Genomic DNA, 27,854 nt, shown 5'->3' on the forward strand with positions numbered 1-27,854 from the left:
GAATCTGACAACCCAGCAGTCCAAGTGGAAAGCCAGAGCAGGTTTCCAAGGAGAAGGAGGAGAGGTGTTGGGAACATGCAGTTATTTACAGGATGCCGTGTGGGCTGCGGCATGCGAGAGGGAGCTGTCCTGAGGTGAGGAGGGAGCGGGAGAGACTGGGTCCTCAGTTTCCTCATCTACAGACAGAGATGACGATGGCAGCCTCTCACCAAGAGTGGGCCGATGAAAGGACGTGGCAAATGTGCACGGCCTGCGCACAGCGGGTTCTCAGGAAGGTGGAGGGTGGGGAGGACCAGCTGGGGTGTGATTGGGTGGCTGTTGTCTTCATCAGTAGGACCAGAGCCTGACCCAGGGACTGTGGGCCTCGGCTTTCCCAGAAATGAGGAAGGAACCTGCCTGGATCCTTCACTGTGGACCTTGGTTCTCCAAAACTGGCAATTCACTAAGGAAACTGAGCTGACAAACGCAGTCAGAGAATTTAGAACTGGGGACTGAAGAACTGAACTAGGGACTCACGGTGGATTCTACCTGCTTCTTAAAACCTCCAAATGGCCCCCATCTCAGTCTGAGCATCCAGGCCTCTCACCAAGGCTGATGAGGTCCCAAACAACCTGGGACTCAGTTCCTATTACATTCCCTGCCACCTGGGCTCCGTTCCGTCCCGGGAACAAGCTGAGCTCACTCCCAGCTCAGGGGAGCATCCTTCAGGCCATATTTTCTGCCCTAGATCTTCAGCATGGGCCTCATCCGATTTTTCAGGTCAGGCTCAGATGTCACCTCTAGGAGCCTTACTGGGACATCCCTGCTCTGTCTTTCTTTCTCATATCAACTGGCTTTATTTCTGCAGTGCACTCACCACTCTGAATTATCTTTCCATTCACAGATGCTCCTTGACTTACAGTGGATTTATGTCCCAATAAACCCATCGTAAGATGAAAATATTGTAAGTTGAAAATGCATTTAATACGCTGAAACTACTGAGCATCACAGCTGAACCTAGTCTACCTTAAACATGCTCAGACACTTACATTAGCCTAGTTGTGCAAAGTCAACTACCACAAAGCTGCTTTATAATAAAGCGTTGGATATATCATGTAATTTATTGAATGTTGTACTGAAAGTGGAAAACAGAGTGGTTGTAACGGTACCTGAGATATGGATTCTACCGAATGTGTGTTGCTGTCACACCACTATAAACTCAGAAAAAAATCATAAGTTGAGCCATTGTAAGTTGGGAGCCATTGTACCTGTTAATTGCCTGCCCACTCCCACCAGAAACACCCCATTAGGCAGGGCCTTCCTCCGCCTTATTCCCCCTGTATTCCAGCTCGGAGACATGGCTGGCCCAGAGCAGTGCTCAGGGAGCAGGGTTAAGTGAGCACGAAGGTGCTGGTTTCTGCCAGACACGGGCATGATGGTTGATTCCAGCTGCTGGTAGCTGTGTGCCTCCCAGCGCCAGGGCCTGTGCATACACTGTCTCAGCCCAGCAATGTGCCTGCAAGGAAAGTGTCAATATCCCACGTTGCAAATGAGGAAACTTAGGCTCAGAGAGGAAAGCTGACTTGCCCAAAGTCACACAGTGAGGGCCTGGCAAAGTCTGGATACAACCCCAATGCCCCTTCCTGCCATTCTCCGGGGGAAAAGAGCTCTGAAGAACAGTACATAATAGGAGGTGAGAGAACGCCTTTGGAGGGACCCTCCTGGAGCCCCAAAGTGCTCAATACTGAGGACTGGGAGTCGTGAGCTGGTGCCTGTGGTGGAGATGACCAGAGCACCCTCATACCTGCTTACCCCTCTTCTGATCACAGGCGACTCCACCCTTCCCAGCCCCTTGCAGCTGGCAGGCCCAAGGCACTAGGCCTGGCCAACGAATGGTGAGCAGAAAATGGCTATCGGTGAATCCACGAGGATCCTGGCAGGGAGCATGGACCACTGCATCAGGCCCATTTGAGGAGAGCTACCTCAAGGCATGGGCAGGGTGAACAGGTCCCACAAGGATGGCACAGCTCCCGGGGACCAGTGTCAGTGGGAAGCCATTACCATCTCCAACCTGAGGGGCAAGGAAGGAGCAGTTGTCAAGCTTAGAGAGGGTACAAGCAGGAAATGTACACAATAAATTACACCAAAAACATCCCAGTGACAAAATGACACAGTGATGAGGCCAAAGCATGAAAGGAACTTGTGAAGTTATAGGCACCAGCTGCGAAATGCACAAAAGCCTCCACCTTCAGCCAAGAGACACTCTGATTGTGCTCTTTTCCTTGCCTCAAATCCCTGCCAGTACCTCTTTGATAAAACCCAAGAAAGCTGAAGATCAAGGGAGCCTATTGATTGGTCTATGTGGGGCAGCCTCCTGGGCACAGGGCAGCAGGGGAAGGGAAAGGGCAGAACTGGAGAAAGAAACAAGATAGCCTGAAGGATCACTTTCCAGCATGAAAACCTTGATAACACATAGCTCCCTCTTGCTACCACAGAAGCCACATGCTCTGATGGCATCATAAGATGATGGAGTCTCCATGAGCCTCACGAACCGAGCACACAGTGTCCCTCCTCCAATTATAGCCTGGCATGGTCTGACCATCACGGTGGGAACCAAAACAAAACAAAGCAAAAACAACAAGCTAAGGAGACACATCTGAGAGCCTATTGCAAAGAAAAAAGCATCTTTGGGAAAACATTTAAAACTTGATGACTTGGAATCAGGAGGCGTAGCTAGGGCAGAGAGGCATTGAAATTATGCAGTCTAAAAACACCCTGAAAGTCACCTTGGGAAGGCCTGTGGGACCAAGAGTCAGAGGACTTTCAAATGCATCAGATGGAAAGAGGCCAGATAAAGAACTGTCAAGATGCTTGATGATCACAGCTCTGAGATGAAAAAGAGATATCCAGAAGATCTGAGGAAGCCTCAGCCCCAGTCCCAACTGAGGAGGACCTCAGGGAAATCCCTGCTCCAAAATGGTCTCTTGGAAGTGAGGGCACCAAAGGCACTGCTCCTGCAGGCAAATGTTCCAACTCCAGTTGACAAACTAGATACAGACAAATTGCCAGGAACAGATGGCACCCACCCAAGAATGCCGATGCCACTCAAGGGTGAAATTGCAGATTTGTTGGCCTAAAATATGTGCATCTTTGAGGAGGTGTGGAGATATGAACTGGGATCTGTGGATATGAATGTTTGGACTTTGGCAAATCTTTGAGCCAGCACCACCGTTGTGAGTTCCCTCCCTTTCAGTCAACATGACCATGGGGACCAGCTTGTAGTAGGTCAAGATGCAGCTTAGAGACAAAGGAAGATCAGCTTCTTCTTGGAATGTGAGAATATTAAACGGTAGGGCTTCCCGGGATTGGGACCTGCCTGATAAGAAGTTTTTCTTAAGGAGGGGACACACAGCTCCAAAGTTACAGATTCCAGCAGGTCCCTTCCGGGTGGCCAAGACAGAAACCTAATTCAGAGCAACTGAAGGAGAAAGGCAGCATGTATTGGCTCACATAACTGAAAAGTGCATGAGCAGAGGAAGCTTCAAGGCACATGGGGACCTGTCAAACACTGTCATCAGGAATTTGCCTCCTGCCCTCCTCTCAGCTGTGTGCTTCTCTGCATTGGCATCACCCTCGGGCAGGCCCTCCCCAGGTGGTAGCAAACCAGTCACCAGTTGCTCAGTCCCACATTCTGCCAGCCCTGCTAATTCCATACATGGAGGCTCCTTTTGGTCAGGCACTGTGGCTCATGCCTGTAATCGCAGCACATTGGGAGGCCAAGGCAGGAGGATCACTTGAGCCCAGGAGTTCAAGACCAGCCTGTAGCCCCAGCTACTGGGGATGCTGAAGCAGAGGATCTCTTGAGCCCAGGAGGTTGAGGTGGCAGTGAGCCATGATTGTGCAATTGCTCTCCAGCTTCTGTCGAGAGAGAAAGACAGAAAGACAGAAAGACAGAAAGAAAGAAAGAAAGAAAGAAAGAGAAAGAAAGAAAGAGAGAGAAAGAAAGAAAGAAAGAGAGAGAAAGAAAGAAAGAAAGAGAAAGAAAGAAAGAGAGAGAAAGAAAGAGAAAAGAAAGAGAGAAAGAGAAAGAAGGGGAGAAGAGAGGAAGGAAGGAAGGAAGGAAGGAAGGAAGGAAGGAAGGAAGGAAGGGAGGGAGGGAGGGAGGGAGGTAGGGAGGGAGTCGCTTTCCTATTGGTTCCAGCTAAAGTCCCAGGGCTGACTCTCATTGGCTTAGCTTGTGTCACTTGCCATCCTAGAGCCAATCACCATGGCCAGGTGGCTACCCAGCACTCTAATTAGCTGGCTATGGATCTAATGCCCACCCATGGCAGTAGGACATAGAGTCAGCCCCACCCAAACCACAAAGACTGAGGGTGGAGAATAGAGGAACTCCAGGCAACACCAGACAGGTAAAAAATGTATCATCACCACAGCAAATTACACCAGAAACATCCCAATGACAAAATGCCATAGTGATAGAGCGAGAGCACGGAAGGAAATCATGGGGTTATATGTGTGGGTAAGAAATACAAAAAAAAAAAAAAAAAAAAAAGCTTCAGAAGGGGCAAGTGCAAGATTTAAACAGCTATTATTACGCTCTGTGGTCCAGAAAGTGGCCTCAGTCTGCAAATCCTGCCCCTGAGATGGGACCTCAAAGGCCGTGGGCCAAGGCAAGTTATTTCAACCCCAAGCAGGTGGGGCAATGCCAGGCATGTGTTCTACCTCTGGAAATATCCACTGACCATCCACAATCAAAAAAGCCTTGGGCTTGATGTTGGGGATTCAGGGATGAGCAAGGCATGCCCTTGCCCTCAAGCAGCTTAGGATCCAGCAGCAGGAGACAATCAAAGATAGGGGGAAAAGGGCACCCCAGAGGTGTGGAGGGCTCTGCAGCAGGGAGCGCTGTGTGGGAGAAGAGTTGAGGTAAACAGGTTGACAAAGGAAGCAGAAGTCAGCTCAAGAGGGGCCCTAGTGGGTTTGGACTTGATGCTGCAGGTAATGGTGAGTCATCGAAGGCCTTTGAGCACAGGAGTGACCCAAGCAGGGTGACGCTTCACCGCCTTAATGGATCCAGACAAAGGCCCAGTGGAGAGTCACAGAGAGGATCAAAGGGCTGGCAACAGGCCTAGAAGGGAGATGGCAGAGGGAAGGCTAGAAAGCTGGAGGCGGGGAGAGCACTGATTAAAGTCAGGCATGGGAGCACGGCGGCTTCCAGACACTGGACCCAGGTGGGGACAGAGTGACCTTGTGAAGTCAAAGAGAATGTTGCTCTGTTCAGCTCCCACCAGGAAAGGTGAGTGTTGCACAGACGCACCCCAATGTCATTTATGTAACCGTGACCCCCTCAAGAGGGGGTGTAGGCTGGAAACTGGGACCAAGTCAGTCACTAACAAAGAGGTTTTGGTAGAGTCCTGAGTAACAGTCATAAAGGAAGGCAGAGGGCCACCTGGGTGTCTGGGGATGTTCCTTAATCATTCATTAAACAGCCACTTCCTGAGGGCCTGTTTTGGGGCTGGTCCTTCTCTGGGCTCTGAGCCCAGAGACATGTAGCCGGCATGCCCATGTCTTATTCTGTCATAGCCCAGCACCTGCTGAAAGCGCCCTGCCCCTGGGTGTGTTTGCTCAAGCAGTGCCCACTTCTCCTACTAGAAGAGACAGAAATTTGTGTATTTTCTCACCATGTATCCCCAGCAACAAGAAGAGCCTCTGGTATACAGTAGATGCTCAGTATGTGTTTGCTAAGTAAAGGACTCCCTCCTCTTCAGTGAGTCCCATCCTCCAAGGGCTCACAATCCAGTAGGGAAGTCAGCCAAGAAAGCAACCTTAAGTATAAAGCTTAGTGCCACAATGAAGGGGTCCACCTGGGTGCATGAAAGAAACCCTGGTTCCATCCTGTTTCCCAAGTTAGATTTTTTTTTTAATGCTCTAGCTGTGCCGTAATGGTCAAAGCAAAGGTTTGTCAAGCACACAGAGTAGACAAAGGCATTCTACCCAGAGCAAACAGCGCGGGCAAAAGCTCAGAAACATGGTTGAGGTTGTGGCGTGTCCAAGAACTGTAAATCATTTGGTGTTGATGGGGCACAAGTGGCTACTATGAGACTGCAGAAAGCAGTCAGAGTCTGATCACCAAGGGCCTTCAAGGCCAGTTTAAAGGGCTTGGACTTTATCCTGAAGGCAATGGGAAGACATTAAAGGATTTTGTATTAGTTAGGATCCTTTTGGATCCTTAAAGTGGCTTTAAACAAGAAAAAAAGGGAAGAGGTAAAAGTAGAAAACCCAGATTGGAGTCTCTCTGGCCCTCTGTGCTCATGTACCCTCAGCTGGTCTCTGGGGCCGGGGGGACCAGATGTGCTCATCAGTCCAGCCCAGATCATGTGATCCACCACGCATGGGTCCAGATGAAATACACAGGTGGGCTCCTCCGAAGCCGACACCACACAAGGGAGGAGTTGGCCAAAAGACTGTGACCATGGCGTGTTTTAAGGAGAGGAGTGATGCAGTCAGATCCGTGTTTTAGAAAGCTCTGATTCTCCTACCGGTCTGGAAGCCAGTTAGAAAGTAAAGAAGACGACAAGAGCAGAGGCAGGAGCCGTGGTCCAAGGCTGCTGGTGAGAACAGGGCTGAGCCAAGCTGATTGGAAGTGAGCAAAGGCCTGCCCCAGAGAGAATTTCTTATGTAAGCCCTTAGGGCACAGCTCTGAGCCCTGACCTACAGCTCCATCACTTTTGGTCACCTTGAGTCCTAGAACACCCAGCCCCAACAAGGACCAGCCCGTGGCGAGGTCTCCATATAGGGTGCCCTAGCAGGATCACCCAAACTCTGGAACTAGTTGCCTCGAAGCTGCAGACCCAGGCTCGGCTTCTAGAAAGCCCCCAATCTCCCTCAGGAAATGTGGCCACCTGGAGAGACACACCAGGTTCAGATGCTGTTGCTCCTGCTTCTTGGCTGTGTTACCCTGAACAAGGGCTTAACCTCTCTGAGTCTGAATATCCCTCTCTGAATATAAAGCGGAGGTAATGATATTTAAGGTAACGGAGGCGAGGGACTGGGGATTAAATCAGATAAAGATTATGAATCACCTTTCCCCCTGAGAGGCTCAGTTGTTGAAAATCCCTTCCTCTTCTGCCCTTTAAGCTTTTCCCTGGCTTCATCTTCCCAAGACTTCCCCAATCCTTTGCTTGTTTGCCAAATAAAAGGGGGTTTTGTTTTATTTTGTTTTTCTACCAGGAAGAAACAACTGGAGGTTGAGTGGCCCAGAGCAGCCATTTTTAAATTTGTGGGTGGAAAATTCCTCCTCTTCTTGGGCCTGAAGTCTAAGTCCCTTCTGGACTTTCTTCACACAGTTCCCATTTTGGGGGACCCAAATATCCTAGGCCCTCGTATGCAGGAGAGGAAGGGAGGGAGCCAAGAAAAGGGGTAAAAAGAAGAACCATCTCCTCCATTTTCCTCTAAGCTTTAAATTCGTTTCTTTCTCATTCCAACTTAAATACATGCAGGGAGATTATGAGGCGGAGTTCTTTGACCAAGCAGACCATAAAAGGAGGTTTTGTCTAGTGGTCACTCTGCCCTGAACTCCAGAAGAGAATGCTATGCCTTGCCTGGGTGTTGGAGAGAAAGAGGGAATTAATACTTGCTGAGGCTATGCTACTGTTTCCTAAGCACTGTTTGATTAGAGCCACACAACCACCTTGGCAGGTAGAAATCACTCCCCGATTTCATCAGTGGGGACACAGTCTCAGGGAAAAGCCACACACTAGGGTCACACGGGAAGGGGCAGAGGATTAGTGAGATTTAACTCCCTGTCTTTACGTGGCCAGTGCCCATGGCTTCCACCACCATGAAACCTCTGAGATGACTTGGATGGCCCCAGAGCTTTCATGCATCAGGAGCAGGGGGTGCCAGCCACCCCTGCCCCTTCCCTGCTTTAAGCCTCCAATTCCATCTGGCTTGCAAGCTGTGTGTGTTTGATTCTCCTCGTCAGAGTTCCCTCTTCACTAAGACAGCACTTAACATGTTGTATGGTCATTGACTGTTTGCGGGCATCTGTCTGCCGCTTGCTTCTGAGTGCTTCGAATCACAGAGTCTCGGATCTGAAAGGATCTGGAGAGTGTGAACTGGTCCGTGTGTTAGCTCTCAATGAAGCATTTGCATCTCTCACTGTGGAATGAAATGGGGGAGAAAAACGCTGAAACTTCTGGTACACCTTTGCCTGGGAGAACTCCTGGGGTGCTGCAGGACCTCTGTATATGTTAGATAAGAGACTGAGTGAGTGAAAAATGCCTGCTACATAGGGTTGTCAGACGGCTTAAAGGGTTGGCATCCGTAACGTCCCTAAAGCAATGCTTGGCACACTGGAGGTGTTTAGGACATGTGGAGCTGGGTGCTGAGTTATACCTAAAAAAGAGTACTTACCTAGAGTGAGAAGTTTCATTAACTTGTTATGCGACCTTGAGAAAGTCCTTTCCCCTTTCTTACCCTCTATCTCCCCATCTGTAAATTGAGGACACTGGGTTAGATGACCAGAAAGTTATCTTTTCATCACTGATTTTTTTTAATGTATGTCTTATTGCCTCCCTTCATCCAACCTTCCCCCAACCACATACGCACACGCGTGCACACACACACACACACACACACTCGTCTATTAATCTCCAGTAGCATTCCACTGCCCCTCGGCACTCTCTCTCTCTTTCATTTCCTCAACCAGAGGCCCCATAAGCTTATTAACCTCTGTTGTCCATGTTCCACCAATATCCTTGCTTTAACAAAACAGGAATAATGTCCTTTTGAATTCATTTTTATCAACAAGCAAGACCTGTTTTGTGGGCCAGAGTGTGCTGGTTCTAAATGGAAAGTAGAAGTCATTTCCAGAAAGCTCACTCACTCCATATAATGCAGGGGTTCTGCCGACTGCCTCTGTACCAAGATGGAAAGAACATCTATCTTCACAAATGTAGGCGACACCATAGAGGCAGTCGTTCAAGGGACAAGGGAAAAAGCTTTCCATTCCAAAAGGAACAGGAAGGCTGGAAACTAAAAATTCCTCCTAGAACGAGAACAAAATCACACTCCAGGGTCACTTCCAACTTCACAATTCTTGACACTGAGATTCTTAGAATTTAAGATTCTAAAGTTGTGAGTGAATGTGTATAATTGGTTGATTTGAAGCTTCCATGAATCCTAAAATATTCTGTGGTTCCATGATCCAGTTTTTCTGTAAGAAGAGGGTCCAGGATCTTATGATTCTCTGACTCTATTGACCCAGGGCAAGGGCTTTTCAACCAGTCGATGTGTCAGAAACACTTGCGGAGCTGGGCAAAAGATGCAAATTCCTGGGCTTCTGTGTCAGAGATTTGGGTTTGCGCCATGTGGGATGAAGCACAATAATCTGCAATTTTTTAACAAGTCCCCCACTCCAGTGGTTCTGAGTAGGAGTGGGCTACTCTTTGACATATAGTGTTGTAGGGAGCCTATAATTCTGTGATTCTAAATGTGATTCTAAAATGGTCTTTTGCATGATTCTGGTATCCTGCAACTCTGTTATTCTATTTCCCTGTGGCTAAGGAGAAGACTCTAACGTGTAAAAACTGTCTTTCTGAGCATGGGTTTTGCAGGTGGAGAGGAAAAGGGACCAAGCATCCTGAGGGTGGACAGACACTCAGGAAGGGGACCCTCTCGAGAGCAGGGAAAGCAAACTCTGATGCTCCACTGATTGTGCCTGGGCAAGTCCAGAGCTGAGACTCAGAAATGAGGATGCTTGTCTGGGGTCATTGGCTGGCTCTAGGGACAGGCCATCAGAGAAGAGTTCTTGATGCACGGGGATGTCCAAACACATCTCAAAGAGTGAGAGGAGAGGAGACAGAAGTCATAAATGAGAGCTGGAAAAAGAACCAGAGGCAAGAGAGGAAAGATTTATTACCAAAATATTCTTCCTTTGATAGGATGGGGGCAAGAAGACTGCAGACTGGTGTGCAGACATGAAAATGCAAGGTTTCAGGAAAGCACAGGATGAGGGGAGCTAACCATGTCGTATATCCAGGGGTACAGTGTGGGCTGGGAGTCAACTGCTTTGACATGCTAATGAGTGCCTGAATCTGGGAGGGTGGGACGGGATGAAGGCTGGCAGAGGACCTCTGAGGAGCTGCTGGGCAGATACTGGGCTGGGAGAGAGGCTCTGAGTTAGGGGCCAGGCTTTGGGATAGGGAGGGGCTCACCCAGGGAATTTCCACATGGACTCCATGCACCACCAATGAGTCAGAGTTCATATGTTGAGCCTGGTACCCTCTTTCTGAGAAAAGTGAAGAATGAATCCAGGTACCATGGCTCCTGCCTGCAATCCCAGAGCTTTGGGAGGCTAAGACAAGATTGCTTGAGGCCAGGAGTTCAAGACTAGCCTGGGCAACATAGTGAGACCTTGTCTCCATAGAAAATAAAAAATAAAAATCGGCAGGCTTGGTAGTGCACCCATGTAGTCCCAGCTACTCAAGAGGCTGAGATGGATCACTTGAACTCAGGACTTCAGGGCTGCAGTGAGCTATGATTGTACCACTGCACTCCAGCCTGGGCAACAGAACAAGACTCTGTATCTAAAAAAAATAAAATAAGAATGAAGGGTGCTGGGGCTTCTGCAGTTTCCCAGGTGGGATAGGAGCCAGCAAGTTGAATTAATGAGGGTGTCTCTGGTGGGGGCAGAATAGACAAGGAGGGGTCAGTCACTATCTGTGACGCATTTTGCCTGCATACCTGCCCAGTGGTAATGACACACTCCTGGCTGTACACACACACCCTTACTGCCCTGCACAATCACAGTGATACATGTTCCAGCCCACTGTAGGATACTCATATCTGCAACCTTACCACTGATGGTTACACAGGACTACACCATTTCATACTGATGGTAACATCCTATCACCTGGAGCATTCCTGGTTGACAGCAACACTTAGACATACACCAATATACAGAAATGGTGACATATCCCCAGAGCCTTTGTGTCTGGCACAGTCTGTGTAAATGGTGCCCTCTGTGGTTGTGCAGTACACAACCTGCACAGCTCTAGGTAGTACTCTTGCCTTGCAGCCAAATGCCCAAACAATGCCATTGACTTATTCTACTCTAACAACACTCCACGTAGGTCTATACCATCACACACCAACAACACACTGACACAGGAGTCACATCCCATCGGGAGGGAAACACCACCACACACTGAGAGTCACAGACCCACGCCTGCCCTGCCACACATTAATGATGACACACAGTGCCTGTGTCACTGCACATGAGTGCTACCACTCTCCCACCTGCACAGTCCCACACTGCTGGGCACTCAAATACACCATTGCACACTTATGGGTTTGCCTTCACACCATGCCATTCCATGTTGAAGGAGGTACACTGGGGCCCTCACACTGATGGCACCCAGCCATTGTCAGTGACAAGAGGGAAGGCACTCATCAGATGAGCAAGGTGGCCTAGAGCCCCTCTCTGTGTACCACCCCCGCAGTTCCGTTTCCTCAGGCACATGGCCAACCTCCCAAACCAAGACCAACTCTGCCCCTCCAGGCTCACGCTAGAATGACAGGATGTGAAGCCAGTGTCTGGAGCATTTGAATGTCTCCCTGCACCCACCAACGTAACTCCCAGCAAGCTCAGAACCAGCCAGCGATCTCCAGATCAGAGCTGGTGCCTGGCATTTTCTAGACACCCCCTCACTTCCCACATGGCATCCAGGATGCCCTCTGGGCTGAGGCAATTGCAGGGAAGAAATGGGCTGACCTTTGGACGGGAGCCTTATGCAAGCTCTCTCACTGATCACCACATTTATGGTCTGTTACAGTTGTCATTCCCCACACATTGTTCCTCGATCCTCACACAAAGTACTAACATTAGCTCCCTTGATTGGCTTCCTACTGAACATTCAAGGCATATACATAACATCTTACAAATCTGTTCAAATCTGAGCCCCTCCTCCTGCCCCCAGGGCTCATAAATAAAAGTGGAAATTCAGCTCCAGCCAGGATAAGTCACCTAAAGCAGAGCCACATCTATATTTTACCAGGTGACTCTTAGAAGCTGTCTACAGAGCAGGCTCGGCAAGAACCTGCGGCTGGGCCTGTTTGCACTCCCGCTGGATTAGAGATGCAGGAGATGAAGGAAATGCTGGCAACCCACATGACATGAGGACCCTGATCTGGGTGTGATTTCCTGGCAGTTTTTTTTTTTTCTTTCAGTGAGAAACTGGAGAACAGGGAAGACTATAAATGCCAATGTAAAAAAATATCTGCAGAGCAAAAGTTACATTTCCATAGGCTGTGGGATGTGTCAGGAGAGAGGCAGCCCCACGTGCTGGAAGGACCACAGAACGCAGTGTCAGGCAAGCCTGGTCTGGAATGCTGGCTCTGCCAAAGATTCATTTTATCTCCCTGGGCCTCAACTTTCCCATCTTGAACATAAGCGCTTGTGTAAATTAAATGAGAACATGTAAATCCTATAAAGCACCAAAGTTAACACCTGAGACATAATGAAAGCTCAAATATTCACTATTAGTAGTAGTATTTTAATCATTAGGAAATGCTTATGATATTCAGCAACTTTTTCAATAATAGGTCATTTGGGAAGCATGTCAAGGCTGGTAACACTGAATAGGAAGCAGGTACTCATCTCTTCATCACCTTTCTTTAATGGCTAAAGTGTCATGATTTACCCCTTATTGCTCAATAAAATGAAGTCACCAAAATGTGGCGGAGCTGTCTTCCTATTCATCAGTAAGATTTTCTGCAGTGAGACACAGTTCATGTCAGCTTAGGCAGTTTTTTATAGACTCAGAGATGCTTGGGCTCAAAGGGGGCTTTAGCCATCAGCTGGACCAGCCTCCCACCCACGTGCCATCTTCCAGATGTAGAGAACCCATAACCCCACATGGGGCAGTCCATGCTGTGGCTGGACAGCTCCTCTGGAGAGCAGGTTCTTCCTCGCAGAGCTTCTGCCTGCTTCCTTTACCTTTCCCCCATTGCCCTAATTCTATCGCCAGCAATAGAAAAAGCAATAGTACTACTCTTCCCCTGCAACAGTTATTCATCCATTCAAGCACTTCCTTAGCACCTACTTTGCCAGGCACGTTACTAAGCGGGGGAATTATAAATTAAGCAGGAATTGCCAGCCCTTCAAGGGTTAATGCCCCCTCAGTGTTCTTTCTTCCAGGTGAAAGATCCTCAAATCCTTCAACCTGCCCTCATTTGACCTGTTTTCCAGGTGCCCACCACCAGACTAGCCCCTTCTCAAGCTTGACATACTCAAGTTTGTCAAAGTCCATCTTAAAGTGTGGTGTCCAGAACTGAGCTCAGTATTTTCCCTAAACCTCAACTGGATTTGTAGCCCAGTTCAGTTGTGTCCATGTCAAAAGCAATACCAGTTGTGGAAAAACCTCAGTTGTAACCAGAGTGCTGGCAGCCAGGTCCCATTTACTAAGCATGTTCTTGAAGCACATGAGGAAAGAGGGGATGAGGAGGACTGTGCACTCGAAATGACATGATGTCAGATCTCCCTGCCCAGAACTCCCCTCAGGCATTAGTGGAAAGTCTAAGTCACTCTAATCAAAGAGCCTCCCTGCCACTGCCATCCCCCTCTTAGTATCTGCCCTAGGAAAGGGAAGAAAAATAAATAAGCATTCTATGCTGACGGCCCAACACAGTGCTAAACATGGAACTCAGCCCTAAAGGAGGGGCCTTCCTTACCCAAGCCTGTAAGGGGAGAACAGACATAGGCTTCAGAAGGTGATTCTCCAGGTGACAAGGCCTCTTGTTCACCAGTGGCCAGGTTCACCAGTTCACCAGGTTCACCAGTGGCCTCTGACTTGTGGGGGGCGGGGTCTCCTGCTTTAAGGCCTTGGCTGTGATCGTGTGTGAAGGGATAAGCTCCCCCTCATTGGAATGAATAAGGCCTTTGCTGTGATCGTGTGTGAAGGGATAAGCTCCCCCTTATTGGAACGAAATCATATTTCTGCAACTGTTATTGCCCCTTCCTTGGAAGGAGGCCATCCCCTTAGAAGGAGAAGCCATCTCCACTCTGACATACCCTGACAGATGTAGAAACTCCTGCAGATCTTTCAAAGGCCTTGTGCAAGGCCCCTCCTCTCTGAAACCATTTTCCTACACATCGGGCCTGATTAAAGGGAACAATTGGGAGCCGAAAGATGGCAGGCAGAATAAAGAGGCTCATTAAGAGAGAGTAATAAAACAAAAAAAAAAAAATGAGTGCCAGGGGAAGAGAAAAGGCTGGGGATGGTAGCAGATGTTGTCCTGCCTCTTGGAAGTCCTTTTACTTTCTTGGGCATAGGAGGAAAAGAAATGGCCTTCTCGAATAAATTTTGCCAGAGGAGTCCTTATTCTTCACAGGATATCAGATCTCAAAGGGATTGGTGAGTGGCTTGCCTAAGGTCCACTGCAGTTTTGCATCAGTCTTCTCTCACTGGGTGCTGACCCACTGCGAGGGTCTTGCCCACACGCTCCATCAGTGTTTCCTGAGTGCTCCTGTGGCTGGGCACTGTGCTGGGGGGAGGGGCTGTAAAGATGATCCGGCCAAGGTCCAGTCCTGGAGCTGCTCACAGGCAAGAGGCAAGCTAACAGGTGGAACGGGAGTCGCTGAGGCAAGGGCTTGTCTCGGAGTCGCAGGAACCCCAAGAGGTGCGACCACTCTGCCTGGAGAAACCAAGGAGGGCTTTCCCAAGGAGGCGAACTTTGAGCTTTGCTTTAAAGAGCCCTTCCTCCACCCCCTGCCCCCACCACTCCTCAGGAGCAGAAAGCTTGTGGGCCTGGAGCTGTGGCCAGGATGTCTGGCTGCAGGGAGACGGCAGGGGCGTCTGCGAGGGGGAGGAGAACAGTGTAAGGTGGAGGAGAGAGGGGAGGGGAGCGAGAAAAGAGGGGGAGGAATGGAGGGAGAAGGAGACGGGAGGGAGGAGGGAGGGAGAGAGGGAGAGAAGGAAGGAACGACGGGGGAGGGAGGGAGGGAGAGAGAGAGAGGAGAGAGAGACAGGGGAGAGAGAGAGAGGAGAGAGAGACAGGGGGGAGAGAGAGAGAGGAGAGAGAGACAGAGGGGTGAGAGAGAGAGAGAGAGAGAGAGAGAGAGAGAGAGAGAGAGAGAGAGAGAGAGAGATTTGAATTTCCCATCTGGAAGGGGAGCGGTAGAACGTCAGGGCCCGGCTGAGGGGCGTGATTGGAGGGCGCCTTCGGCAGCCGCCCGCGGCAGGAGCCGCGGCCCCAGCTCGCCTGGCGGAGTTGCACGCGGCGGCGGGAGCTGGAATAGCAGAAGGAACCACCTCGTGGAGTCGGGCCGGAGCCCTGCAGTGGCTCAGACGGTTGCAGGGACCGCCAGGTCGGTGCTGGCCGAGGGCCGGGAGGGCGGAGCCGGGCTGTGGGCAACAGGGTCCCGGTTCTCGCCTCGAGGCCTTGGGGCAACTCGGGAATCTGGGGAGCACGGCTTTCGGGGGGACAGCTCCCCAAGGCTGCCTGGGCGCCGGATGGGGACTGAGAGGCGGTAGAGGGGACACTCGCGGACGCGCTCTCCATGGTGCTGAAAGGACAGCTCCCTGCGAGGGGCCGTGAGCAGGCGGCTGGCTGCGAACTAAGAGGAGGCGTGGGCCCTAGCCGGAGACTCCGGGTAGAGCCCGAAGGGCCGGGGTCCTGGAGCCAGGACCGCCCCGGCTGCGGCGGAGACTCAAGTCTGAACCCAGAGAACAACTTTGAGCTCGCGGGGGTGGGGGACGTCGATCTAAGCTACTTCTGGCTGTGCTTAACCCGAAGCCCGCCGGAGCACGCTTCGCCCAGGAGGAGGGAGTCGCCCCCGAGGGGTACAGTTCGTGCTCCCGGAGTGAGTCAGAGGGCGGCGGCAAGGGGGCGGACAGACCGCAGGTGCAGGGGAGGAGAACGTAAACGTCGACTGGGGATGGGGGACCAAGGGGACTATTTGTCCCTTCCCGGGAGGAGAAGCGGCTTGGGCAGCGTACGTCCGCCGCCTGGAGTCTTCGAGAACGACCCCTTCTGTGCTCCCGCTCTCGTCCGCCTCAATCTGCCCCCTCCCCCAGCAAAGTTTGAAACCGGGCCGGGTCTTGGGGTTGGAGCTATGTGTGTTGGGGGAAGGGGCGCTCTCTGTGGCCCACCGGGAGCTCCAAGGCAGAGTTGCTGGGGGGGGATGGGTCTCCGCGGGGGTCCGAGAGAGGGACGCCGGGGTTCCTGTCCTCTCTTCTGGCGGGGAAACGGGAACCCCCGGCCACTTCCGCTTTTCAGCCTGGGCCGGTTCCCTTCCTCCTCCCATCCTCCGCTGCCCCTCCCCTCCCCCATGCTTCTCCCATCCCGGGCCACGGGGTGGGGACGGGGCGGGGGGAGAGGGTGGAATGACGTCCCCTGTCTCTGCCACTGCCTTTGGCGTACAGTCCCCTGCCAGAAGCAAATGAGTGTTGAATTGAGTTGCGGTGAATATAGCCCAGACTTGAGCCATAAAAACAGAAAAACAGCCATAAGGACAACCACTGCAGGTGCCCGAGTCGGCTTGCCAGATGGCAAGGCCCAGTCCCGAAAACCTCCAGGGGCTCAGATGGTCGAGCCTGAGCCGGTGTTTGGGCTGGGACGGGCTCGGAGGGAGTCGGAGAGGGCAAGGAAGCTGAAGGCGCGCCCTGGGTCCCCGGCGCACTGAAGGCAGGGAAACCTGGTGCTACAGCAGCATCCCTCACCACCCCCGGCCTCCCCTCCCCCAGTGCAGCGTCCCCCACCCACTCCCACCCCCACCTCCACCCCCACCCCCCTTCCCGCGCAGGGATAGACCAAGACTTCCCGCAGAACCGCTAAGGAGCGCCTCCTGGCGGCCCGGTCAAAATCCTCAACTGTTGGCAACCTGCTGGACCTCAGCGCTCCCGCAGGCATATGGCAAAACATCCACACACACGCCTGCACACACGCACGCACTCATACGATGTCTAAGTCCAGAGTTGCACACACGGGGTCATACTTCCAACGCACACACCCTCATGCACTCGTTGACACGTTAAATTCAACCCAGCACACATGTCCTCAGGATCTACCATGTACCAGGAGATGTAGCCGATTCTGGGGACAGGAGAAATGAAACAAGATACTGGTCCTGTCCTGAGAGGAGCTCAGAGTGACCAGGAAGGGAAAAACAGACAAAGAGAGCATGTACTGGAGGCAGGCAATACTGCCCCAGAAAGTGCCACAGGTCTCCAAAGGGGAAGATGCCCTCACATCTTGCCAAGGAGATCTGGGAAATTGCATGGAGGGAGTGCTATTTGAGAGGGATCTTCGGAAATTAATGCTGCTGATGATGATAATGATGACTGCAATGATGTTAGATAATATGTACCTACTCTGTGCCAACACTGGGCTGAGCACTTTATTTGCATCACTTCATTCAATGCTCACTACAAGCCTTGGGAATAGGTGTTGTTGTCTCCATTTCACAGATGAGAAAACATTGAGTCATTTGCTCAAGGTTACTTAGTAAGTGATGGAGCCAGGATGTGAACTGGCAGAGATGAGGGTAAGAGGTTCCAAGGCTGTGGGAATAGCATGCACAAATGCCCAGGCATTTTCAGAAAGAGGATCTGTTGGGAAATACTACGTGCTGAAGCGGAGCCCTGTGCAAGAAGCAGAGCCCTGTACAAGAGGTGGCACACCAGCAGCAAGGAAGACAGACGGGTGCTAGACTGTGCAGGCCTTGAAGGTCAGCACAAGGACTCGCATCAGTTTAACAAGGCCATGGGGAGCCATTGCAGGGTGTGTGTGAATGAGCAAATCTGCCCTTTAGGAAGATTAATTGGATGGCCATGTGGAGGCTGGATGAGAGCTGGGGGAGAGACAGTTAGAGGTTATGGATAAATCCAGAATCTCTAGGTCCTGAACCAAGGCATTAGCAGCAGTCGGAGAATGGAGGGTCAGGATGCAGGCAGCATTGCAAAGCCACAGCATCTGGACTTCTCCCTGGAATTCTCCCTCGGCACCCCCATCCCAATCTTACTCACCAATTCCTTGTGTGATCTGTTATTCAGCTTCTACCTCCCCAGCCCAGCTGAATGTTGTGAGACCACTGCTGGGACTCCCTTGTTCCCTGCCACAGCCCCAGCACCCAGAACAGTGTCTGGCAGAAAGTAGATACTCAAGGAATATTTGTAGTATGAGCAAGTGAGTGAGTGAATGAATGAATGAATGAGGAATTTGCTGTCTCTAGAGTTTTCAGTTGAGGTGATTGGGACAAGGCATGCTAGAGAAAAAGATAGGTGTGTGGGGAAAGCCAGGATGAGACTGATCTTTGGACAGAATTTGAGATTATCCATGTGACAACATCCAACAGAGAGTTAAATGCGCAGGTTTGGGGGAGGGAAGGCAGAGAGAGGGAGGTATCTGTGGCTAAAGAAGTGCACTAAACCAATAGGGGTAGATAAGATTCCCAAGGGAGACAGAGGAGCAGGAGAGGCAGGAGGGGAGAGTTCGTTTGGAGAACATCTTCACTTTAAAGGAAAGGAAAGGAGTCAGCAAAGAAGAGAGAGAAGACCTATCTGAAAAGTAGGATGAACACCACAAGAGTGCTGTGTCATGGAATTCAGGAGGAGATTCCAGAAAGCTGGAAAAGGTGGGGGGAGGGAGTCAGCAGCAGCATGTGATTCAGCAGAGGGATGGAGGAGGAGGATGACGGCTGTGAAGACCCTCTTGGATCACCTGTGGCGACTGATTATGGCAGTTTCAGGGTTCCTGCAGAGGCAGCAGAGCTCTGGTCTCACAGAGAGGTAGGGCTTGACTGGGAGGTGAAGACGTGGAGATACCACGTTGAGATCACTTCGTCACAAAGTGAGAGGGGTAGGATTAAGGGAAACACAGAATATAGGGAAGGAGTTAAAGAAGGGAGGGGATAAAAGCAACCTGTGGAGAGGAGATGGAAGATGTGAGGAAGAGGGAGTGATGAGGTATAAAGAGAGGGAATCCAGGGCACAGGTGGATGCACTGGCTTCAGCCAGAAGAGGGCTTCTTCCTCAGGAGCTAGAAGGAAGGGAGGTTAATGGAGCTCCCACTCACTGACATTAATTGTTTTGATTATTACAACCACCATTTACTGAGCACCCAGCATGTGCAAACACATCCCATAGAGTATTTCTAAAATTTCAAAGTGGCATTATAATTCTCGTTTTATAGAGAAGATCAAGTATCAATGAAGCTAGGTCAATTACTATTGCACAGCTTAAAAAGCGGCAGATTCAAGATGTGAGTCAGGCATGCCTAACCTCAGAGCTCATACCCCTTATACTTTGGCCCTTGAAGTGGGGGAAAGTCACCTGCTGAGAGGGAGAAGGTAGTAGTAGTTTAGGCCTTGAGAAAAGGAGAATTGGTTAGGAAAGTGTAGACAGAGTGAACGGGAGACTGCTTAACAGCTCAGAGGTTCATACTGGGATTGGGCAGCAGGATTTTTGGGCAGAGTTGGGAATTTCAGATAAAGAATCCCAGCAGGCTGAAGAAGAGCTATTAAAGCCACAGGAATGTAAGCATTGAGAAGACTCAGTGGTGAGCAGAGGTACTTTGCAAACTGGGGGAGGGGTGGCAGTGGCAAACAATGTCTGATTAATGCATGCCTGCAAGCAGAGGTGGCTGGAGTAGGTGATAGTTGGGTGATACAGAAATGGCATGTTGAGTTTGAGTGGTGCCCACAGACATCCAGGAAAGGGTATCCAGGAGAAGGAAATGTGTTTTTTTACTTATGTATTGCCTATTTCCCTACATATGTATGCATGTACACCCACACTCACATACACACATACATGCCTCAGAATGTAATCTGCATGAGGTCAAGGCTTTGTCTGTCCTGTTTCCTGTAAATCCCCAGTGCCTAACACATTGACTGGCATAAAGTAGGTGCTCAATTAATACTTGCTGGATGAGTCAATATACAGGTCTAGGTGTCACCAGTTTCAGTGGTCATTAAAACCCCTAGAATGGATGAGTTCTCCCAGGGAAAGGTTAGAAAGAAAAAAGAGGCAGGGGCTGAGGTCAGAGTTATGGGGAAAAAGCTTATGTAAGAGACAGGAGGAAGAAGAGGAGTCAGAAAATGCAAAGGAAGAGAAGAAAAGAGGAGAGGAGAGGAAACAGGGGAAGCAGGGACAGGAAAGAACTGAGTCACAGAACCAGGAGAGAAGGAGGTTTGGGGGTACAGTGGGGTTGTCAGCAGTTCAAATGCTGCAGACTGCTTCAACAGAGGCATGGGAGAAAGGGTCTGGAAGATCATCTGCTCCAGGAGAGAGACACATCAGAATCACCCAGCAAGTTAGGGATGAGGGTGCAACTAAAGCCTGGGTGCCCTGCCCAATTTGGAACATCTCAAATTAGAGCCCTGCATCTCCCACTGCCACCTGGTAATTCCTTGAGCTCTATGTAAACACAGAGTAGGAACCCAAGAGTTCCTGAAATCACTTGATTATTAAATTGTTCATTTCCTGTTCTTAGAAATGAAGCTTTTTCACAATGTATTAAATCAAGCGAAAACATCTTGACTGAGCTGAGCAACCTTCAAACTCAGAATTTGGGGTTAGGCAGGTGGGTTCTCTTGCATTTCTTAGAAAGCATGGAAAGCCTGTTCCTTTTTGGCTTGTTCCACAAATATGTAGTCGGCAACGGCTGACATTTTATGAGTTCCTGCAACACCCCAGGCACTTGACCGGTATCATTCATTCTCCTTCAAACATCCATTCTAGGGCGGCCTTAATACTCCCCCATTTTGCAGGGAGCAAACTGAAGCTTGCCCAGGGACCCACAGCCAGTAAGTATAGCTGCCTGGATTTTGAACCAGGTGTGTCTGATGCCAAAGCCCCTGGGTTTTTTGTTTTGCTTTTTTTTTTTTTTTCTCCTGCTACATAATGACTTTCTCTTCCCAGAACAACCTATCAGATGAGATGGTCTGATCACATAGATAAGCTCTTGGGCCCCATATCATGAAATAATCTCAGTCTACCGATATGACTTCTCATCTTGAGAGAAATGAAGAAAATCTATCAAAGAACAACCAGTGACCCAGAACTCAGCCAGGTTGCAATATCCAGCCTTGAATCCAACAAGGTTGCAATATCTGCCGCCCTTTCCCGAGAACCTTTTTTCTTCCTTGCAAGGCAGTGTGGGACAAAAGGCCTTGGGGAGCAGGCCTGGCCTCCGCTTACCATGAAGCTACTTCACACTTTGGATAGCTCACGGATGTCCCCTCTACACTTGAAAACAGATCTGTGTCTGTTAAAGAACCAGTGGAACTGAATGGTTAAAATACAAAGAAACTCTCAAGTTAGAGCACTAGGGTTCAGCTTCTCAGGGATGTGGGGTGAAGATGGTAAGGAGGCCAAGGGGGAAGGCTCTTCCTCCCCCACCTCTACCGTTGGAAAAGTTCCACTTTTACATATTTTGCATATTGAGATTCCCATTAAGATTGTATTTGGAGAACACTTCTGAGGCAAAAACAGAACAATAAAAAATATAATAAAAACCGAAAGTCGGTGATTTAGGAAGAAGGGTAGGGTACTAATGTCTGCCAAGTGCCTGCAAGGCCCGTGTAGGTCGTTTAAAAGCCCTAAGCCCCCAGAAGGTTATATCTCCAACACTCCCATGTGAAATTCAAAATAAAAATCGATATTAAGCTATAAAACATAAAAATTACATGTACACTACAATAAAAATAACTTATTTTCCATTTGTCTAATTTCCAAAGTCAGGATCTGTTTATCCAAGCTGGCTGTTCTCATTGGCTCAGCTGCCTCCGATTGGCTGGGGCAGTAACACGGGCTGGTCTTTTGATGGGCTGATCCAGTGGCCCAGGCTGGGCCCCCTCCAATCCCCGCCGGACCCCGGGGAAAGGTGGCATTGCCATTTCTCTCTTAGAGAGGAGGAAACTGGGGACTTGAGCAGGTTAGGGCCTTGCTGAAGGTTCCATGGCAAATAAGGAAATGACGGTAGCATTGGAACCCAGATCTGCCTGACTCCAAGTTCACGGCTCTTTCCAAAGCTCCCGGCTTCAGTCAAATCTGAACAATAGCGTCAAGATGAAGGCTTTAAAATAGGGACCAAACCGCTTTCAAAAAGCTATTTGGCAGCACCTACGTGTCTGCCCAGTAAGTCGCTCTCTTCCCTCTCCTTTTTCCTCTAGCAGGGCATTGGGTCTTGACCTGAGTGATGGGTGCCTGGTGTCTGAACCAGGGTGAGGCTGCTGTCTGTCTAGCTCCACCGCCCTGCCTGCGCAGAGGCCTCTCCCATCTGACTCCCAATTCTCTTTTGCAGGTTGTCACGTCTTCCTGAGCCAGGCCAGCCAGGAGCGCTGCATGCAAATTCTGCCGTGGGCTAGGGCACGCTAACCAGAGCCGGCGGCATGGACTTCGTCATGAAGCAGGCCCTTGGAGGTGAGGTCCAGCGCCCCACCGCGAGTCCTCGGCGGGTCCGACCCTTGTGGGAGGGGGCTCGGCCCGCCCAGCCCCTCTCTCCCCAGCCCTGATCCGTGGCTGACCCCGCCCTCTCCCTCCCACCGCTTCCTCGTAGGGGCCACCAAGGACATGGGGAAGATGCTGGGGGGAGAAGAGGAGAAGGACCCGGACGCGCAGAAGAAGGAGGAGGAGCGGCAGGAGGCCCTGCGGCAGCAGGAGGAGGAGCGCAAGGCCAAGCACGCGCGCATGGAGGCGGAGCGGGAGAAGGTCCGGCAGCAGATCCGAGATAAGGTCAGCTCCGCCCGCCCGCCCTGGGGAGGGCCACAAGCGGGTAAAACAGGTTCAGCAAAAGCCCCTGCCCGGCCTCCCCTGGATCCCAGCTCTCACCTTCGCCCTAGCTCTCTCTGAGCCTCACTCTTCTCATCAGCAAAATGGGTGTCACAAGGACACCTCCCTCAGGGATCCTTTTGGGGATTAAGAGAATGCGCGTAGTAGGTACTCCAAGAGGGTGGACCCTACGGTCCACCATTTAGTACTGCAGATTCTTGGGACCAAAAATGAATGCAGTTCCGAACTGGGGAATGTTCGAAAAATACCACAGTGTCCTAAGCACCTTGTGCTGTTAGGTGTCACTCCCAGCGGGTCTGGGGCTGCCACCCTACTCCAGACAGTCCAGTGCATGTCTGTCAGTGCCCTGCAATAAATAAAGGCTAGAAGTAGTCTTCCATTGGTTCAAGTCAGATTCGTCACCAAATTTGGCTCAAAATATATGAGCAAACGCCCCATGTTCAGATCTTTGGGGATTTCAGCACAGCAGGAAGTTCTCATGGGCAGATGTTAATTTTAAAGGAAACCCCACGCATAGTCTCTCCCACTGAGGACCAGGCACCATCCTACAGGGAAGACACCCTTATCCCCACTTTACCGATGAGAGGACTGAGGCTCGGGAGGTACTCCTGGCCACCTCAGCCAGTGCTGCATGATCGTGAGACTCCTGCTTCTCCTTGCCCACCCTGCTTCATGCGTGTCTCTGCCCTCCCCCTCCCCAGTATGGGCTGAAGAAGAAGGAGGAGAAGGAAGCAGAGGAGAAAGCAGCCCTCGAACAGCCCTGCGAGGGGAGCCTGACCCGGCCCAAGAAGGCCATCCCTGCGGGCTGCGGGGACGAGGAGGAGGAGGAAGAGGAGAGCATCCTGGACACGGTGCTCAAATACCTGCCCGGGCCGCTGCAGGACATGTTCAAGAAGTAACCAGGCCTCCTGCCCCAGCCCACTCCACCTGTTACTACTTCTTTTTGGTTCTTTCTTTTCTTTTTATTAGGTTAAGTCTCAATTCTGAAGGGGAAAACCTCAGTTGGCCTCTGCCCCCCTTCCCCGGCCAGGGGCTTCTCCCCCTCAGCTGTTCCTCACACCTCCCTTCATTCCAGGGTATCCACCTGCACCCCACTCCCAAGTAGCTTGAAAAAGGGAAGACAGTCTTTCCCCAGTGGGGGTGGGGGGGCGCTGAACCCAGAGCCAAAGGTACTGGGAGCCCCCTCAGGAAGCCTAAGGTCATGCTAGTGTGGTGACCCCTATACGTTCCTTCATGCTCCCCACTGCCAGGAGGACCACTGTCCCCAGTCAGCCAAAGTAATGACACATTCCAGCCCTGCCCAGCATGCTGACCTTTAGCCTCCAACCCTCAGTGGGCCCCCAGGTCAGGGCAGGGGCACTGAGTGGCCTGGCTCTGAGGAAGGGAGTCAGGGGAAGCCTGTCCCAGGAAGGCCCAGGCTGAGAGACCCCAGGTCTGGCCAGGCTGGGATCTGGGCAGGAGGCTGGGGCTCTCCTTCTTCCATCTCCTTGGTGACACCCAGCCCAGGAGCACCCCCTTCCCCAGCCCCCACCTGGAGAGACATGGCCCCTGCCAAGCTGGTCCCTCCAAATGGATCCTTTGTGGACTTTAGCTCATCTGTGGAGGAGCCCCAGGTAGGGAAGCCCCTTGTTCCACACCCCCACCCCACTTAGGTCCTGGGCCCCCACTGCCAGGCTAGGCCCAGCTTGCTCAGCCAAGGGGCTGCCCAGGCCCCCAGAAAACACTTGGAGCCATCGGGCAGCGATGGTCTGTGCCGTGGGGAGCACCCCCATTGGTGTGGCCAAGCTGCCCCCATTCTTATCCAACCCTCTCCCCACCCTGTCCTGTCCATGCGCTTCCAGGGCCCCGTGGTCCTCAGGAGGACCCTTCCTGGCCAAAGCCCCAAGCCTTTGGTGAGAAGCCAATTCCCGCTTGACAGAAGGCACCACCCATTCATCTCACTGGCCAAGGACAAACTCTCCTCTGGGATGTCTGGGACTGGCATTTGTCCCCCACTCAAATTATCACAGCTTTCTGCTCAGTCAGTTGTGTGGGGATGGTGAGGGAAGAGGGGTCAAATGAGGGAGGAAACTGTATCCATGCATGCATGATAGCGTGTGGCAGAGGCTGCATCAGAGATTGCGTGTTCAGAGATCATATGCATATGTGTAGGGCTAGAGCGCGTGTGTGTCTTGAGATTGTGTGTGTTGTAGTTGTTATATCTATGTGTTACAGATTGTGTGTTAGCCTTGTGTATGTGTGCTTGATTGAGGTGGTGTATTTGGGTTGAAATTGTGTCATGTGTCTGTGCTATCCATCTCGTGTTTAGAGGCTGTATATGTTAGCTTGTGTAAGAATGTGTTTTCAAAATAGCGTGTGTATTGGGAGTGATGGGTTTGTGTTAGGTGTTGTAGAAGTGTGTGTTTGAGAGAATTGGGAGATATTTGAAGGCTTGTGTGTGCATGTTTGGGGGTCTGAAAAGACAGTTACGTGCATGGATGTGAGCCTGGGGAGAAAGAACGTGGGTAAGATGTCCCCTCCCAGCCCTGAGACCATTGGTCACAGTTGGCCACTTCCAATAGGAGACCTTGTCCTTGGCCTAGAGTGCTCCCACCCTTGGGGGGTTCCTGCCTGAGGTCCTCAGAATCCCACTGCGACAGACCCAGGCAGTGCCCCAGGAAGCCATGCTGGGCCCCGCCAGGGCCTATCCCAAAAGCAGGGCCAGGGAGGGGCGACTTGCCTGCCCCTGAAGCCCCTGTTCCCATTGGCCCCAGTTTGCATTCTGCAGGTTTTCCATTTTAGTGGATTCTGCTTTTATTTCAGAGACAGACATGTGTCTTCTCTGTCCGTTTCCAATAGGTAAAGCCATATCAGTTAGACTGCAATACTTTAAACACGAGACAAAACAATCCATATGTTTAGGGAACCAGAAAAGTCCCCTGGTCTGTCCCTTCCTTGGGGAGCAGGGTCTCGGCAGCTCCAGCTCCCTGGACCTACCTTCCTCCCTGCACCCCCGCCCCCTCCCCGTGCCCCTGTGTCCAGCCCCCCGGGGGCCTGTGTCTGTGTCTGTGCCAGTGTCTGTGATGGGGAGCCACCTCGCACCCCTGTTGTCTGCTTGTCTCTTTGTGTCTGTTATCCTGGGCAGGATGGTCATTCTCAAGAACCCTGGAGTCCTGGGCCAGAGACAAGCAGGGCCCAGTCCAGGGGCCCCAGGCCTCCCCAGCCCGTGTGTGTGAGCCCTGCTTGGACACAAGTGTTCGGAGGTGCCCCTCCGCCAGTTGACAGGGACCTTCAAACCTCGATGGTGATGCCAGGACACAGAGAGGACCAGATAGGTAGCAGAGACCAAGGCGCAGGGCGCTTCAGATGAGCAAGAGAACCCAGTCAAACCAGATATTCCAGGTGGGCTGGAGGGACCCCAGACCCTCAGAGGGCTGCCCTGGTGGTCTCCACAGTGCAGTCCCTCTGTATTCCCAGAGTGGGATCGGGGCTTTCAGCCCCACCCTGATGCCTGCCCTCCAGGATGGCTGGTTTAGTCTGAGTCCACGTCCCAGACCCCTCTATTCTGCTCTGGGACAGCAGGACTTGAGGTCTTCCTGGGGGTGGGTATGGGGGAAAATTTCTGCCTGGCACACACCTGGCTCCAACCACTGCCAAGTGATCACTCTTAGGCCCAGGGGAACACAATGACTGTCATTACTGATGCAGACCTGGCTGTGGAGAGCAGCTAATGTGTGGCCCAGAGAGCATGTCTGTGTGGCACACGTAGTGCATAGAATACGTGAGAGTTGCTCTAGCAGGGGTGGGATCCTCACAGGATCGCCTGGGAGGTGAGGTGTGCGTGACCCACTGGGTGGGAGAGGAATGAGTGTGCACACATAAATGGGGCAGTGTGCATGCAACACACTTAGGGGAGGAGTGGCCCCAGAATTCAGCACACACACAAGGGAGAGGACCCCCAGATAGGAAAATAGGAAGGAGCAATCATTTGTAGATGGGTGAAAAGAATGAGGCGCAAGGGAGCGTGCACCAGGTGAGGTGAGCGTGTGCGCTCTTGGGGAAGGCCGGGCTCCCGTGCCTGGGAGGCGCTGCCAGAGAGAAGGAAAAAGGCAGCTACGGGTCGCCCTGGGCTGGGCACTGGCGACGGGTCAGGGCAGGTCAGGATCTCCAAACATGGACGTCCTCCCCTCCAAATCCAGAAGCTCCCAAAAGGTGTCCTTAACAGCAAGGCTGTGCGGGGTACTCCTCCAGATGGAATCAGGAAGTGGAGACGCCATCCCAGGTGTGTGAGAGCGAGAGAACGAAAAGGAGACGGCAGTGTTGCAGCCCAGAGCCCCTGTCAGGGGACAGCTGGTGGGCAAAGCAGCCAGCCCACAGCCTTGTGGCTAGAGTGCAGTGCGGTGGGCCCCTAGCTCCAAGAGCCCGGCACCCAGCTGGCAGGGTTGCCCATGCCCGCTGGCCACCTGCTCCATCCTTTAGGGTTCCACAGGCCCCTGACTGCACAGGGAGGCTGGGGTCAGCCTGGGCTCCCAGGCCTGAGGACATGCCTCCCACCAAATGTCCCCTGCTCCAGTCCCACTCCTGTCACCCCACGCTCTTCACTGGGGAGAGAATGGGAGGTGCTCGTGCTGGCCCTGGGTGGGAGCGGGGAGTCCTGGTGAGACCCAGGTGAGATCGACCATCCTGCTCGCGCGGGGGAACCCCTTTCCCACATTTGTGCTGTGTCATTGTTGCTCTGCTTCCTTTCAATGTGTCAGTGCCTGGGGGGAGGGGAGGAGCACCCCCTCAGCCCCCCTGAACCTGACCAAAAGCCATGGCTGTTGCTCCCCCCTTTGTATGATGCAAATGCTGAGATGTACAAAATCAACCATGACAACAAAGAAAAAGACCTTGTACAGCAGCTCTCTGTCTCTCTGTCCTCTTCTGTCCATCGGCACCACCAGGGACAAACAGAGGCACCGACTCACCAGGGAGGAGGCAACCCACAAAGCTCAAGAGGCCCCAGAAAATCTTCAGTTTTACCCTGGCTTCTGGCCAGGACCCCATGGAAATGACTCCAGAAATCAACCACGGCCAGAGTTGGGACTGGGCTCAGGGTTCCAG

General features: G+C 51.7%; 1 protein-coding gene across 4 annotated transcripts in view; it reads left to right on the forward strand.

Moving 5' to 3' along the window:
• CPLX2 (complexin 2) overlaps positions 1–27,651 on the forward strand; it is an 87,552-nt gene extending 59,901 nt beyond the window's left edge. Inside the window, exons 1-4 of one of the 4 annotated variants that reach the window (NM_001285147.2) lie at positions 15,220–15,346; positions 22,285–22,403; positions 22,540–22,715; positions 23,474–23,754. In NM_001285147.2, the coding sequence (NP_001272076.2) occupies positions 22,373–22,403; positions 22,540–22,715; positions 23,474–23,671 (405 nt within the window). In that variant the 5' untranslated portion in view covers positions 15,220–15,346; positions 22,285–22,372 and the 3' untranslated portion in view covers positions 23,672–23,754. Of the gene's footprint in view, positions 1–15,219; positions 15,842–22,284; positions 22,404–22,539; positions 22,716–23,473 lie in introns of those variants that run through there. The other 3 variants (XM_015451362.3, XM_015451363.3, NM_001348444.1) reach the window with 3 other exon arrangements.
• Positions 27,652–27,854: the final 203 nt, after the last annotated feature.

This window comes from Macaca fascicularis, chromosome 6, assembly GCF_037993035.2.
Source record: "Macaca fascicularis isolate 582-1 chromosome 6, T2T-MFA8v1.1".
Taxonomy (NCBI): domain Eukaryota; kingdom Metazoa; phylum Chordata; class Mammalia; order Primates; family Cercopithecidae; genus Macaca; species Macaca fascicularis.